General features: G+C 44.5%; 1 protein-coding gene and 1 pseudogene across 7 annotated transcripts; both read left to right on the forward strand.

Annotated features, from left to right (window-relative positions):
- The first annotated feature begins 38 nt into the window (after positions 1–38).
- Positions 39–11932, forward strand: LOC136104041 (rab GTPase-activating protein 1-like). 7 transcript variants are annotated; one of them, XR_011739822.1, is made up of 5 exons: positions 39–740; positions 1059–1383; positions 2302–2486; positions 4588–6143; positions 8473–8906. XR_011739822.1 is itself a non-coding variant. In XM_071810566.1 (5 exons), the coding sequence occupies exons 3-5, from the start codon at positions 4621–4623 to the stop codon at positions 11482–11484; spliced, it is 399 nt and encodes a 132-aa protein (XP_071666667.1). In that variant the 5' UTR covers positions 39–1383; positions 2302–2486; positions 4588–4620; the 3' UTR covers positions 11485–11932. The 7 variants fall into 7 exon arrangements, 1 of the variants encoding a protein (XP_071666667.1); XR_011739824.1 differs by having other exon boundaries at positions 39–281; positions 606–1383; XM_071810566.1 differs by lacking the exon at positions 8473–8906 and adding an exon at positions 11399–11932 and having other exon boundaries at positions 39–1383; positions 4588–4755; positions 5966–6143.
- A 2344-nt stretch (positions 11933–14276) lies between these two features.
- Positions 14277–15287, forward strand: LOC139828236 (ral guanine nucleotide dissociation stimulator-like 1 pseudogene; annotated as a pseudogene).
- Positions 15288–15489: the final 202 nt, after the last annotated feature.

Consider the following 15489-nt stretch of genomic DNA (forward strand, 5'->3'; position numbering starts at 1 on the left):
GCTGCAGCAGCGGCCATCTTGTGCGCCGGCTGCCTCTCCTCCCCGCACCGCCTACCTCCTGCACCGCTGCCGCCCGCCCCTTCCTGCGCCCGCCCTCCCGAGCAGGTGGGGCGGGACCGGACCGGCAGAAACAGCCGAGTCACGGTCAGGAGTGCTGGGAGGGTTTGGTGGGGTGAGAGATGGCGCTCCCGGGCTGTAGTGCCGCCGCCCGCCGTGGGGAGCGTGTTGTGAGCTCATGTGAGGGACCGAGCGTGTTCCCCCCATCCTTTCTTGCCTTTTGGGTGTGTTTTGTTTTCCTTTCACCTCATTTTCTCGTCACCAGTGGTCACGGCGGGCGCAGCGAGGCTGTGGGGTGCAGGTGGAGGGTGTTCACACCCCCGGTGCAGCCTGACGAGCGACCTGTGCCGGGATCCCCCAGGGCCCCGCCCGCCATTTTCCGTCCCTCAGCGCCCGCAGCGGGCGGGGCGGCCTCTGCTCGGGGTTCGCTGCGGTTCCCGCTCCTTTCCCGCCGTGCTGCCTCCCGCCAGCGAACCGCAGAGCGCTGGGGCTGGGTTATTTCCTTGCTTAGAGGGACTAAACCAGACGTGAATGCTGTTCTCACGTAGGTGGCTGTGCAAGGCGAAGACCCCGTTGCTCTGTCCCCAGAGCCAGAAGTGGCGCTGGTGCTGGAGAAGTTTGCCCGTAGGTTTCTTTGCTGCAGGTCATATTTAATTCATCTTTGCCCTTAACCAGCACCCCAGGTAAGATGTTGGGGCCCCGCCAAGCCCTCCTGTATCACACAGTGTCTGAACTGCACTTGGGCTACTGAAAACATTTAAGTTCTGAAATATCTTACGAGTGTTCCTGAAGACTTGCTGCGTGTAGTTAGCACGTACTGACAGTTTTGAAGTACTTTGAAACTAATTATTTAACATCAGGATATTTCAAGGTAGCGTTGAACTGATTCCTGCTTTATGAAAACATGAACTGTGCTGTAAAATGCTAAGGAGTTTATCCAAATATGTTTCCTAATTTGCCAACAAGAAAGGAGTTCGGTGTTCCCATCCCATTCCCCGCAGGTTTCATCTGGACGTGCCCCGCTGCAGGCTCAGCGGGGTCGGTGCTGGCGGGAGATCGCTGTGCGGGATGCTGCACATGGAATCACCGCAATTCCCAACACTTTATAGCCTGTGAGGAGCACACCCTGTGCTGTCAGTTCAGCACCTGAGCTGCAGGGGACTGCACGACATGGAGGTGCCATTGGAACAGCGCGATGTCGGGTCAGGAGCGACCAGAGACAGAGGCTTGAGAACGACCTGCAAAAGGAAACAGGGCTGTGGCATGGAGACAGAAACATGGGAACACGTAACAGAGCTCCTAGATAGAAGGGAAAAACTACACAGGGTGAGGTTAATCTTCAGCTCCTATTTTGGATTCTTTTATGGATTGCAGACAGATGTTCATGTTAACTTTACAAAAAAAGTGAGAATAGTGAAATGTGTTATTTGTCTCAGTTTTATCAAATAGTCTCTATTGTTTAGTCTTTTCCACCAAAACAATTTAACATAATGCTTATCAAGGATTAATGCTTGAATAAAATAATATTCAGAACAGCTATTAAATCAGTTTCTGAAAACAGGGGTTTTATGCCATATTCACAGGTATTTGAGATGTTATGAACACAGAAGGCTTCAATCTTTACAAAAAACACGTTTAACCTACTGAGAGTTACATAAGGGTTATAAATTGGGAAGCTTAGTTAAGTGTGAATCTTAAGCATTATGGCTGGTTTACTGTTATTTCGAGAAGATTATCAGGAAAGATTTAGAAGTCTACAAACAGAAATCTAAACCAAGCAATATTTGTAAGCATCAGAATCTTTAGTACCATCATTACGTAATAAAATATCTGGATGAACGATTTAATCAAGAACATCATACTTAGATTCGGAAATCAAGGTTCATCATAGATTAGCACATTATTATATTTTTACCATTCTGTTGGCATTGTAATATTTCCTACAATTCCCCAATGAAACATGAATACCACTTGTTCTTAATGACTGTATAAATTATGTAAGAGTCTTTGTCCTGCAGCACAATCTTTCATGTAACCATTTGGCAAATTGCAGCATACTTTGTTAACAAAAAAATCTGAATTGTGATAGTCCTGTCTAATTAGTCTTCCCTCTTGGAGATGAAGTAAGTAGTAGCTCTGCACATTGTTCCCAATCAATTTAATTATCGTCTTCATCCTATTTTTCTAATTTAAAACTGTATATAACACATAAAATTCTCAATCGGCAATTGCCATATTTTGCAGACTCCTCTCTGAAGTGTTATGCTAGAAATGTGAACCTCGCTGGACTTCTGAGTATCTTGTTCAGACATAGGAATCGGCACTGGGAGCTGAAATGGAAGGTGTGCTCTGCAAACTTGGTTTAAAGCCACAAAAACTAGAACTGGCCCAGGCCTGAGTGAATCCTCTTGTGTCCTGGTTTAAAGCAGGTGATTGTACAGGGCGCATCATTCGGGTGTTTTGTTCAGCCTGGGTTTTAATACTCCAATCTAGAGACTTCTACCACTTCTTACATGTGGCTCCTATACACGGTTCCTATATTGCCGAACGGTTTTCGTTTTCAGGTAGCTTAATTTTTCCCTGAACATTTAATTCTGCTCCCACTTAGTGAATTCTGTTACCAGTATTTACTTGCTACCAACAACTACAACATAGTTTACCATGGTACTGCATTGTTTCAATTTAAAGAAGTAGGATCTGAAATGACTTGTGGTTCTTGTTAAGTAGCATTGCAAGGGTGAGTGCTTTAAATCTCAACCCCCATTTTAGGCCTCCATCACAGTATTTTTGTTCTGGATTTTAAAATAAGTTCAGAAATTTGTAGATGAGCTTGTTCTCTCTTGGGAACTTATCCCATAAGATGCCTAGATTATTTTTAATGTCTGCTTTCCCCAGTTATGCAGCACTTCTTCTTGCATGACATATTGCTTTAGCTTAGGAAACACGAAACAGTATTTGCTTCTAGGATCACTGTATTCATATCTCTTTTCAGCGTCTCAATTTTCCATTGCTTCTTTTTCTTTTTGTTCTCTCCTTCCAAAAGGGAATACTGCGTGGGCATGGTTCTAGGATTTTACATTTGTGGCCACCCTAGTAATTTTCTTCAGATTATGCATTAGAAATGAATCCACATGTTAGCCTGTATGACTGAGAGAAATAGGTAAAATAACAGTGTAACTGTCAAATTGTATCATCTTATGGTTCAATTTGTATATTATTCTTTCCATTTAAAACTGTGGAAACAGAATAGCTGTCTTCATAAAAAGAAAGGGGGTTTTTATGTGTTGGCAATGTTTCAGTTTGCTATTTGAGTTAGCTATATGACCTGCAAAGCTGATAAAAACGGAAAATTGCTCATTTTGAAACTTGTGATATCAGAATGAAAGGCAAGAATTAAATACTTTTCCTGCAGACATTTAAGAAAATATCCTTATTACTTCACACAGCCAAGATTCTTGTGTATATCATATAAACCAAAAGATAACAAAAAAGAAAATCTTTAGCACTTTATTGTGCTTGATCATGATGTTAACAAAACCTAAAATTCCTGCACTTTTGTAAAATTGCACTGACAAAAGTATCTCAACCATAACATGTAAGGTTTAGATTTCCTTTAGACAACAGAAGCTTGAGTGATAAAAAGGAATGTGATGGGCACAAGCGTGAAATTAGTAGTCTTCCATGGATGCTTCACTATTAACCACTTGGTTCACTCAAGCAAATGATACTATATAACCACTAAACATTATTAGATGTGTTTAAAATTTGTAAAACTTTTTGCAGTTCTTTGGTGCTATACTGTGAAGATATGAGAGGTTTAATGTTCAGTGTGCAGACCAAGTCAGAGTCATTACCACGTACTTGTTGTTCTGGTGCCCTCTGCTGAAATAACCATTCTTTTGGGTTCTGAATCCCCTCTGGAGAGGGCCCAGAGCCTCTGCCAAGTGCCATGTGCAGCCACCTCTTTATCTTGCACTTTAGCGCCTTGATTTATTTTCTTTTCTTCTCTGTCTCAACAAAAAGCAGAAGCATGACCCTCTTTTACCTTTCCTTCCTCCAGCAGTACTTAGGTTGAAATGTGTTATTTTCCTTCATAACATTGTCCCATCACATTTTCCTACAGCAGCCTTTCATCGAGCTTAGGAAAGTAACATGTGAGCTAAGATGATAAAGAATTAAGAACATTATTTTTGCTTTGAAGTGGAGTGGTTAATTTTAACTCTGCAGGTTGATTCAGAAAAATTTGCTGAGGAGTATGTGATTGTGATTTACTATCACCTTTGACTTCATCACCTATAGATCTAAAGGGTAATAAAAACAACTCTGCTATAATCGGTTGCTAAATATGTTTTCGTGTGGAGAGCATACACTTTGATATGCAGTTTTTGAAAAATTATTCTTCAGAATATAGTATAGTACTTTCATATAACTTCAGGTGTTACAGTATCCCACAATAGCTTCATGTTGCCCTATTAACATAATGATTACAGCTTCAAAACTAATTATTTAATATTTTTCCTTCTTTGGTAGGTTCTTGTCATAGGAGAAGAATACTGACCTGACATGGAAGTCAAAACATCATTTAGCAATGCCAGTAGGATTCCTGAAACTGTATCCAGATTAATCAATGAAGAATTTGTCCTGGTTTATCAGCAATCGGAGGATGCTTCTGCAAAATATGAAGAACTTCAGCTAAAAGTTTATGATTATATTAAATGTGTAGTAGGATTTGTATTGGTCAAAAGATTGCAATTTCTTTGGAATATTTAGTTAAAGATATGTGTGTGTGCTTGAGGAGACAATTTTTGTACTTGCTTTTTATCAGTGAAATTAACATCTCAGATTAAGCAAACCTGTCCAAAACTGGCAGTTCAGTTTTTCTTTTAATAACTTCTTTGGGCATCAGCTTTGTTAGTATTCTGTGGCTTTATACATTAGTAAAGGACTAAAAAGTTATTTTCAAAGGCTGAGCTTCAGATTAAAGCTTGGGAAATATTCTTTGTGTAGGGACCTGAGACTCTGAATATTGATATCTTAAAAGCATGTAATTAGGCTGCATAGGAATAGGCCACAGAGGGTCTTGGTTTTGAGTTTTTAATTTAGGTTTCCTCTTTAGTGCTACTCTAGGCATGACTAAGACCTTTTCTAAAAGCTTTCTACCTCTAAACAGCAGAATATTTTAGCATTTTGATGACAGTTGATTGGTTAATTACAAATTTGCCCACTTGAGTTGCAGTAGCTGATTTACTGGTTTGGGTCCACTTGGAACAATAGGAATTTGTTCCCCTTGAAATGACAATAAGTACTTAGTCTGTTTTTGCAAAACCGTTTGGCACTTATTTACAACCAATGATTTCCGTCTGTTTTAAACACTAATTACGTTTGGAAAGAGGCAAGAGACCTGGAGGTAGAATCCATGATGCAACTTTATTAAGGGCCATGGCTTTTGTTTGATCTGCAAAGCTAGTACTTGTCAAAGGCTGTATTTTTTTTTTCCCTGGGGACTGGGTCTTACCATGTTCTTGACACTTCCTTGGGCTTGCACCCCTCCTATGTGTGAGACAATTGGATTGGATATGACTAAGAAAGGAAGATTTTCTTTAATCTATAGAAAGTCTGTTGATATTTGTTCTGAATGGAGAATCTAAACACACAAACCTGTTTTCTTAAGAGAGGTCTACAGTTTTTAGGTGGATGATTGTTGGATTAGCAGTGACAATACGTGCATTATTTGTAATAGGATGGGACAATGGATTATGTTTGATTTAATTTTGTTGATTCTTGGTGTGCTGTCTTGTTCAGTAAAGTTTCTTAACTTTTGCATCGAGTAAGACTATATGTTTGGAAAATAATAGTGAAAGTGAAACTACGAGTAAGTTTAAAAAATGTCATCTGCTCCTCCTTACAGGTATTTTCAAATGGATATGATCAGCTGGAGATGGCAATGGAAGAGATACTGAGCGATTCGGAAAAAGACCAGGACAATTTCCCTGCTCTCCGAGAAGGTTCCAGCGAGGCAGGAGATGGGTCAGCAGGCCAAACAAATCTGCCATCTCTGCACCTCGTTTTAGACCCTTCTACTACAGGTATTGCTAAAGTGCTTCTCTTTCAGTCGTATATGGCAGTTTATTTCTTTCTGCAGTTTCAAGTTAACCTTAAAATTGAATACAAAGCCCTCGGGAGCTTCATTGCAAAACCATACTGGAGAATTCCCTGGGGCCTCCTCTCCTTTACTGATTAGTTGAGGATTATAGACTGGAATGAATTCTCACCAGATTGATACCCTGTGCTGCTCTGTTTATATCCAGATAATTTTCATCTTGTCTCCAGCCCTAGATGAGTTAGGACTCTGTGTCGTGTAACTTGCTGAATGGACTGGAGTTGAGGTGGAGAATCAGCTGATGGTGTATGAGAAGTTCCAGGGCAGTTTCACTGACTGTGCTACCTGCAAGTGAAATAGACCCTGAGCAAACTGAGAGACTTTTTGGTTTTGGTTCTATCACCAGGTGTTAGTAAGGACAGCTTTAGATTTGATATTTGGTAGGAGTGGTTATGGTGCTTTTCTGGTATTTGAAGTTGTGGTGAAAAAGGGAGGACTGAAGATTATAATATAATATAATATAATATAATATAATATATAATATAATATAATATATAATATATAATATAATATAATATAATATAATATAATATAATATAATATAATATAATATAATATAATATAATATAATATAATATAATATAATATAATATAATATATTTATGGACGTGCAGTTCAGTTTCAAATTTATTTTGAAATATTTGTGTGATTTTTACATGAAAAGAAGAAATGGACCTTGTAATACTCAAACATTCTTGGGGTTTTGCTTTTAATTGCCTTTCTGAATGTGGTGTTAGGATACTCATGACATTCAAATGCTACGGATTTTGCTTTCTGTTGTTTTGAAGCAGTCCGAAAACACGCATTTATTGCAATCCTGCGTTACCAGCATCTCACTGTTTAGCAAAAGTAATGAGGTGAGTGTGTCTGAGCTGTGATACAACTTGGAGCATGTGAATCTGTCAGATCAGTTGTGCTGGAACAAGTTGGGACTCAACCTGCTGGTCAGAAGCAGTGATCTGCTGGTGGAGGCTTCAAGACGAGTGAGATTCCTTTGTAGCTGTGCAGTGAGAGGATTCAAATGTTCATCTCTGAGTGACAGTGAAGAGCTCAGGAATGGCTGGTGACTCCTGTTGTATTTCCTGGCAATTAGATGAGGGGCGATCCCTTTTGGACAGTGTAACCTGACCTTTTGTGCAAAGTATTTGCACAAGAAGTGGACCATGCATGTGAAGACTAACAGTTAACGTAATTAGGAGTAGACTCTTGTTACTACAGTAGTAGTAGGTATTGTATTAATTTTAATTAGGAAATTACTTCTCAACTGCTCAATTTTTAAAAACAGCAAATGCCACCAGATGGCAGTCTTATCAAAAGAGTAACGGAGAATTCAATTTTAGTGAAAAGGGAATTCAAGATAGCAGGAGAATCAAGGGAAAGATCCACAGCCACCCCCTCCCCCCCCCAAACCTACAATTGATCTTTTGAACTTGCTTTGAAGCTCTTATTACAAAAGTGAAGCTAAAGTCTTAGACAAGGAATATACAGCACGATCTTTTAGCATCGTTCTTTTGTGTTGTAAAATGTAAAACTTGCCGCCTCCTGGTGTTCAGATGCGCCCATGGCTGGGCTGGGAGGATGGAACAGATTACTCTTTGTTGAGTTACTTTGGCCCTTCCTGCCTTTGGGGGCTGTTTGACCTGAGTTTTGCCTGTTTTAATCTCGGCTAAAGCAGGTACAGAAATGATGTTTGTTCCTGTCTCCCAGGTTTGAGTCTTGTGTGGTGCTACCCAGGTTCTGTCCCACAACGTGGGATATCAAATCACGGTGGTTTACAGGATTCAAGAAGAAAATTCTGTTTAATGATCAGGGGCTTTAAGAAAGTTGTTCTGAATAGTGAAATAACCTTTCATTCTGAGGAATGAGAGGATTGACGCTGTTTTCAGTACAGTGGTGTTTAAATGTAGCGTGCTGCCAGTCATATGGAAGAGTTAATATCGAGTTATATAGGGGTAGCTTAGGCTGACGACTAGACTGGAGTCCTTAGAACTGCTGTACAGAATATTGGTTGGTTGCTCATTAGCGCTGGAAACTTAAAGATCGCGTTCCCATGTTAACTTAAAACCATCAGCCTTATCTGTGGGTAGCATTCCTAAGAGAAGACATTAAAAATACCATGATGTGAATCTGTTCTCATGGAAGCTGTATTTAGAATTATCTGCCTAGAAGTTATCTATCCTAGTGGATCTGCAGGTTCAATGAGTCATATGCAGTTGTTCTAAATAAATCTCTTCATTCTTTGTCTTTCTTTTCAGGGTACTAATTATGATGATGGAGGAAAAAAAAAAAGCCCTGAGTTTAGAACATCTTGTCTTAGCCTTGGAAGAAGGCTTTTTCTTTTCTTTAATGATAAGGGTGGCAGCTACCTGGCCATTTACTTTTTTTTTTTAATTCTCTGTGCAGCCGAACTGGGGCAGATGGGCATTATAAGGACTTCACTGTTTCATAGGCCAGAGGCTGGTGTTCCCGTTGCAGGTATTTGGGATTATTATCTGTTCTCTTTATTTTTTTTTTCCACATCCTCATATGCATCCTGCATGCCCACAGAATGTAAGTTAATGTCCCTCCGGAGCGCTGGGCCTTGCAGCTCATGTGTCTGAGCATGCCGGTATCGTTTGCACCTGACCTGGCTGCTACGTGTCTGTGTGTGCACAGCTCAGTGCAATCTCTGGTGTCATGACTGTGTAATAAAGACGTTCACAAGCAGGCATGTTTTTCAATATTCCTGTTCTTTATGTTTTAATGAAAGACCAAACATGATTCCCTCCCACCAATAATGATTTAAAGTAACTACTATATTAGTGTTAGGCATAATCCATTCCAAAATGCAGCAACTACATATAGAAAATTGAGAACATACATTCCCTAAAAACCATCCCTAGCTTTTAGTATTATTTTCTCATTTTAGCTTTTTCATCTGAGCAGATATACTAAAAAATAAATATACTTGCAAAGGTTGTGCAATATCAACCTCACTTAGTTCTTAATTATTAATATTGTAATGGATATTTCTGGCAACCCAGTCATCTAAGGTCCCTTCTTTCGGGGTAATAATTTTTAAAAATATCACTGTTTACGTGTGTCTGGCGGAGCCTGCTGGAGGGCAACAAACGAATGAAGTGCAGGAGGTGTTGGTCAGGCAGTGCGGGTCTGGTTTGCGTTTGCAAGGGCCAGGAGTAAAATCCCAGCGTGTGGTGCGTGTGCGTGAAGCAGCTCCGGGAGCGCTCGCCCGGGGCTCTGCCGCAGCACAAGTTGTGTTCCACGCACAGTTCGATGCCCACGCTCCCAGCTCGGTCCGTCTGTCCCGGTCCCGGCGCTTTGTCCGGCTGAGCAAGGGCTCGGACTGCGGGCGGGCTGAGGGCGGGGCAAGGGGGCGCGCGCGGAGCGGCGGCGAGCTGCGATTGGCCGGCTGCGGGCGGCACGTGCCGCCTCGAGGCCGCGTCCGGTCGCCGCGGTGCTCGCGGAGCCGTCGCCGCCGTTGGCGTCGGGGCGAGCGGTCGGTGCGAGAGAGAGCGGAGTGCGGGGCTGGCGGAGCCGGCAGCAGCCCTGCCTGCGGACGCGGACACAGCGCCATGTGCGGGATCAGCTGCGGGCCCTGCTGCGGACGGGTATGAGCGAGCCGGGCCCCGCCGCCCGCCCTCCCCCGGGGCCGCGGGGGACACGGGGCCGGGGGTGTGGGGGCAGCTCCGAGTGGCGAGAGAATGGAGTTGGTGCCTGCACAAGTGACGGGACGGGAGGAAACGGCCTCCAGTTGGGCGGGGGAGGCTCAGGTTGGCTATTGGGAACATTTCCTCCCAGAAACGGGAGGGAGTGCGGTCTGGGTGACCGGGCAGTGAGGTGACTGCGAACTGGCTGAGGGGAAGAAGCCAGAGAGTCGTGGTCAATGGGGCAGAGTCCAGTTGGAGGCCTGGATCTCATGCAGTGCCTCAGGGGTCAGTGCCGGGGCCTGTATTATTCAGTAAATTCATCAATGATTTGGATGAGGGACTAGAGTGTCCTATCAGCAAGCTTGCTGGTGACACCAAGCTGGGAGGAGTGGCTGATACACCAGAGGCTGTGCTGCCATCCAGAGACCTGGACAGGCTGGAGAGCTGGGCAGGGAAAAATTTAATGAAATATAACAAGGGAAGGTGTAGAGTCTTGCATCTGGGTAGGAACAACCCCAGGTTCCAGTGTAAGCTGGGGAATGAGCAGTGTAGGGGAAAGGGACCTGGGGGTCCTGGGGACAGCAGGGTGACCATGAGCCAGCACTGGGCCCTTGTGGCCAGGAAGCCAATGGTACCTGGGGTGGGTTAGAAGGGGGTGGTCAGTAGGTCAGAGAGGTTCTCCTGCCCCTCTGCTCTGCCCTGGGGAGACCGCACCTGGAATATTGTGTCCAGTTGTGGCCCCTCAGTTCCAGAAGGGCAGGGAACTGCTGGAGAGAGTCCAGCGCAGCCACCAAGATGCTGAAGGGAGTGGAGCATCTCCCGTGTGAGGAAAGGCTGAGGGAGCTGGGGCTCTGGAGCTTGGAAGAGACTGAGGGGTGACCACATTAATATTTACAGATATCTAAAGGGTGAGTGTCAGGAGGATGAAGCCAGGCTCTTCTCAGTGACAACCAGTGACAGGACAAGGGGTAATGGGTGCAAACTGGAACACAAAAGATTCCACTTAAATTTCAAGGAACTTCTTCATGGTGAGGGTGGCAGAGCCTGGCCCAGGCTGCCCAGGGAGGTTGTGGAGTCTCCTTCTCTGCAGACATTCAAACCCGCCTGGACACCTTCCTGTGGAACTTCAGCTGGGTGTTCCTGCTCCATGGGGGGATTGGCCTGGATGAGCTTTCCAGGTCCCTTCCAGTCCCTAACTTTCTGTGATTCTGTAGTTCTGAGAAAGGGTTATTAAACATTGGAACAGGCTGCCCAGGGCAGTGGTGGAGTCACCATCCCTGGAGGGGTTTAAAAGGCACATAGATGAGGTTCTGAGGGACATGGGGCAGTGCCAGGGGTGGCTTAACAGTTCACTCAATGGTCTCTTCCAACCAAAATGATTCTATGATCCTGTTGTACAGTCTATTTTTTGCATTGTAATAGTGCCTAAAGTTCAGGGTTCATGTGATCTTGTCCTGGAACTTTTGCAAGGACGTTAAAAGTAAATGTGTTGCTATCTGTGATTCAAAACTGTTTTTCCGTTGTTTTCTAACAGGCTCGGAACTTCCCCTTTCGGAACCTGTCTCTTTGGAGATGTTGGAGCAGACCGAAGAGGAGGACACCCAGGCGGAAGAGACATGAGGAAGATGTGGAGTCTCTGCACAGCCTTGAGGAGATCCTGACCAAGCCAACCAAGGAAGAAGTGGAGACTCCAGTGCATATTGAGAAGACTCCAGAGCGCGTTGATGAGAGTCCAGAGATCTTTGAGCAGACAGTAAGGAAGACAAGAGAGGAAGATGCAGAGACTCCAGACCACATTGACGAGACTACAAGCAAGATAAGAGAAGAAGATGCGAAGACTCCTGAGCGCATCGAGAACACTCTCAGCAAGATAACAGATGAAGATGCAGAAGCTCCAGAGCGCATTGAGAACAGTCTAACCAAGGCAACAGAGGAAGACACCGAGACTGCAGAGTGCACAGAGGAGACTCCAAGCGAGCCAACCGTAGAAGACGTGGAGACTCCAGAAAGCCTGGAAGAAAATGTGAGGAACCAACCTGGGGAAGATGTGGAGGTTCCACAGAGCGTTCAAGAGGCAAGTCACTGGTGCACAGACAGTTCTATATGACATAGGGCTATTTTAGAGATAAAAGAGGTAAAAACAAACAGAAAAGCAACCCCCCAAAAAAACCCAAACCCCGACTTCCCCAAACCAGGATTTGGTTGCACTGCACTCAGATCCTTTCTAACTGAGTTGTTGCTGTGCTTAAGGCTGTGGTACTCAGTATAGCCCTGAAACTTTAATTATTCAAGTGTTATATATGAAGAACAAACATTATGTGGTTGCAGGGGGACCAGTATATCTATTTCTAAAGTCAATTGTTATGTCTATTTTCAGTTCTCTAGTGCTTTGCTCCTCAGCGTGTATCAGCATGTTAATACAGTAGCTGTTAGTGCTGGGGTTCAGGAGATCTGGGCTCTCTGGTTTAATTCTTACCTCTTTCATTGGCTTGTGCAGTAAGTTGTGCACTCAGCTCCTCTGTGCTTTCAGTTAAAAGCCCAAAAAGCCCCAGGTAACTGAAGGCAGCTAAAAAGTGGCAACTGAAGTGAGCGTTGTTGAGGTGTTGTGAGATCCTGGTGCTGGCACGCTGGTGTCTGCAGCCTGCGCTTGTGCAGGGACCATGTTCCTTTCTCTCTGACTTGTTTCTCTTGGCCCTTTTCCTGGCAGAGCACAACTGAGGATGGAGCTGAAGACACACAAGAAGGAGCTGTTGACTGCGACAGCCTGAGAAGAGCGCAGATCCAGCAGACTGACAGCGAAGGAGCAAGATGGCTCGGGGTAAGTAAAGCTGGCATGGTGGCCAAGCCCCCAGCTGATTAAAGTGTCCTCACTTCATTGCAATCAGTGCAGCTGTGGCAGTTTGAGCCACAGGGTCAGGAGGTGGGTAGAACTTTCGTGTTATGTTGCGATGTTTCTACATTTTCTTCAGGATCCAAGGCAATAATATAAGAACTTGCTTTGGTGTAGTGTCCAGATTGGTAGTATAGAGACTTTGAGCGGCAGATTTCCCATCTCTGCCTCCTGTTTTTACCAGGAGAAATATTAGAAAGTATTTTTGACCTGTGGTACATTTCCCAGCTGATGGGAAGAGTTTTTAGTGATGCTGCATTTGTAGAGTGATTTGGAGGCTTTTCAGCTGAAAAGTGTTGGCTGGTATTGGATGTGTCTGAGAGAAATGCAGCTCTAACTGCAAATTTCATAGAACCCATGTTGAAAGGAATACAACAGTTTTTGTTCATTTTGAGTGAGTTGGGCTTTATTACCAATTCCTTTAAGTACTGAGAAGCTTGAAATCTTGCTTAGTAGCTTCTTCTCGAGGTACCAGTAGGTGAAGGAACTTCGATCTTTCATGCTACAAGAAGTCTAATAAACCTTTCTTCAACTTCTTGATGCTAAGAAAGCATCCGGGGTTTTTGAATGGTTGGCCCTGTTCTGAGAGAATGGTCAGTTTCAAAGCCAACCATGAGATTACAGCCTAAGCACTGGCAACACTTGCCTGTTTAAATAAAAAATGTCTTTATTGTCCTCCAGTATTTGATACAGCATTTGGTGTTTGGAGAGCCCAAACTGACAAAATTGTTTAGTAACTAGAGATGGACTATTCCTGTGAAAAGGTGGAATGGAATCTGTGTTTCATTGTGCAGGCTGTGTCGGGGCTCTGGCTTCTGTCTGAGTTTTGTGCTTTGTCTTTGTTTCCACTTTGTAGGCTGAAGGGGACCAGTTACCTGCAGAACACACTGTCAGCCCGGACGAGACGTGCAAAAGCAGGGCCCTGAAAGCTGGAACTTTGGAAAAACTGGTGGAGACGCTTCCGACGGCCTTTGCCGATAATGACTTCACATACATCAACATCTTCCTCTCCACGTACAGGGCCTTTGCTTCCACCAGCACAGTCCTGGAGCTGCTCCTGGACAGGTGAGAGCCGGGACAGAATGGAAACTGAGCCGTCATTTATTATACACGACAGGGGGATGTTGACAGAAAAGAATCCTGCAAAGTTCAGGATTTCAGCATAAACACACCATGTGTGAATGCACGCTACCCACATCCCAAATCTCATTAAAGCTTAAGCGCCAAGTGGGGAAAGCATGCGTGGTCTGACCGCTAAGGAGCCAAACTGGGACCGACACAAGAAAACCAATACAACTTGTCCCTTAATAAAAGACCAGTGCACGGGGGATATGTGCAAACCCTTCATCTCTGCCACAGCTCCCCAGCCACGGTGGAATTGTCCAGCATGAAGCCCTTGTCTTCATGCCAATCGTATATGAATATGCCAATATCTATATGTTTATGCCAATTGTATATGGATTACGTGCTTTGGGTTGCTCAGTAGAGGTTCCTCTAAACAGCCATCTCATTTTTTCAGATACGGAAACCTGGAGATCTCGGGCTCTGAAGAACATGGAAACCAGAATTCCCCCGGATCCAGTACAGTGCTCAGGACGTAAGTTTGGTTTTGCAGCGCCCAGCGAGCCCCAGTCAGGGTTCGGTGCTGGAGCGGGAAGTGGGCAGCAGAGCTGTTGTTTCCTGTGACAATTCACAGCCCTGTTTGCTTCAAGGGGCTTGTGTAAAGGCCGGGTATCAGCTGTCTCATAACATCCAATAATACAACGCAGAGAAAATCTTTAATGATTTTGAATGACTGCGCTGGTTTATCAAGGTGTAATTGAAGAAGCAGCCTTTAGTTTCCTATGAAGTATTAATAACATTTCTTGCATAAAAAGAACAAATTAAATTCTGTGCTCACGGAAGTGTCCGTACTGCCTTCACGTGGGGGATGAATGTCTCAGTGTTCCTGTTGTTATATTAGGTACAGATCCATGCGATTGCATCAATAACTGCTGCATACAACCCATGTGTTCTCTCTGAATTTGCTCACAGTGCGATGGCATCGATTTTACAAACCTGGCTTGACCAGTGTGCTGACGATTTCCGAGAGCCACCCGACTACGTGTGTCTGCAGAAGGTGCTGAGTTATCTGAAGAAGAACATGCCTGGCTCTGACCTGGAGAAGAAGGCGCAGAACCTCCTGGAGGAGTTCCGGAAAGAAGAACGGGAGAATGATGGTAAAGTACCTTTCTCTGCTGTCTCTGTGTTCTCCCAGCGTCAAGCCTGACATGTCCCCTTATCCAGGGCACAAAGCTTCCTGTGCCGTGAGCCGAAAATTCGTAAGGACTCACGTGGTATGTGAATGAGAACTGGAATCAACTTCCAGCCTTAGTAGGGGGACTAAGTTCTTCTACATGCATTATTCTCACATTGGCTGCGTGTTTTTCTGTCCCCGTTGGCTCTGGAGCGCATAACGGTAGGACTGGTGTGCAGAAAAGGCCCAGGTTTAGACTTAGTGCTGCGGCAGCCAAGGCTGCTGATCAATTCTGCACATCCCGTGAGAGGGGCGGACTTGCCGGGAGGGGTGGCCAGAACAGGGGACCCAAAGTGACCAGCTCGGTAGGTTTTCCACGTTGTGCAGCGTCTGGAACTGGGAGATCACCAGGGTCTCACTGTCCTCGTCCATGGCCGGCACCTGAAGAGGAGCCTGCCTGCCATCCTAGGCCTGGTTCCAGGCCCTGCAGCCCTGAATC

The sequence above is a fragment of the Patagioenas fasciata genome, chromosome 6 (assembly GCF_037038585.1).
Source record: "Patagioenas fasciata isolate bPatFas1 chromosome 6, bPatFas1.hap1, whole genome shotgun sequence".
Lineage (NCBI taxonomy): Eukaryota > Metazoa > Chordata > Aves > Columbiformes > Columbidae > Patagioenas > Patagioenas fasciata.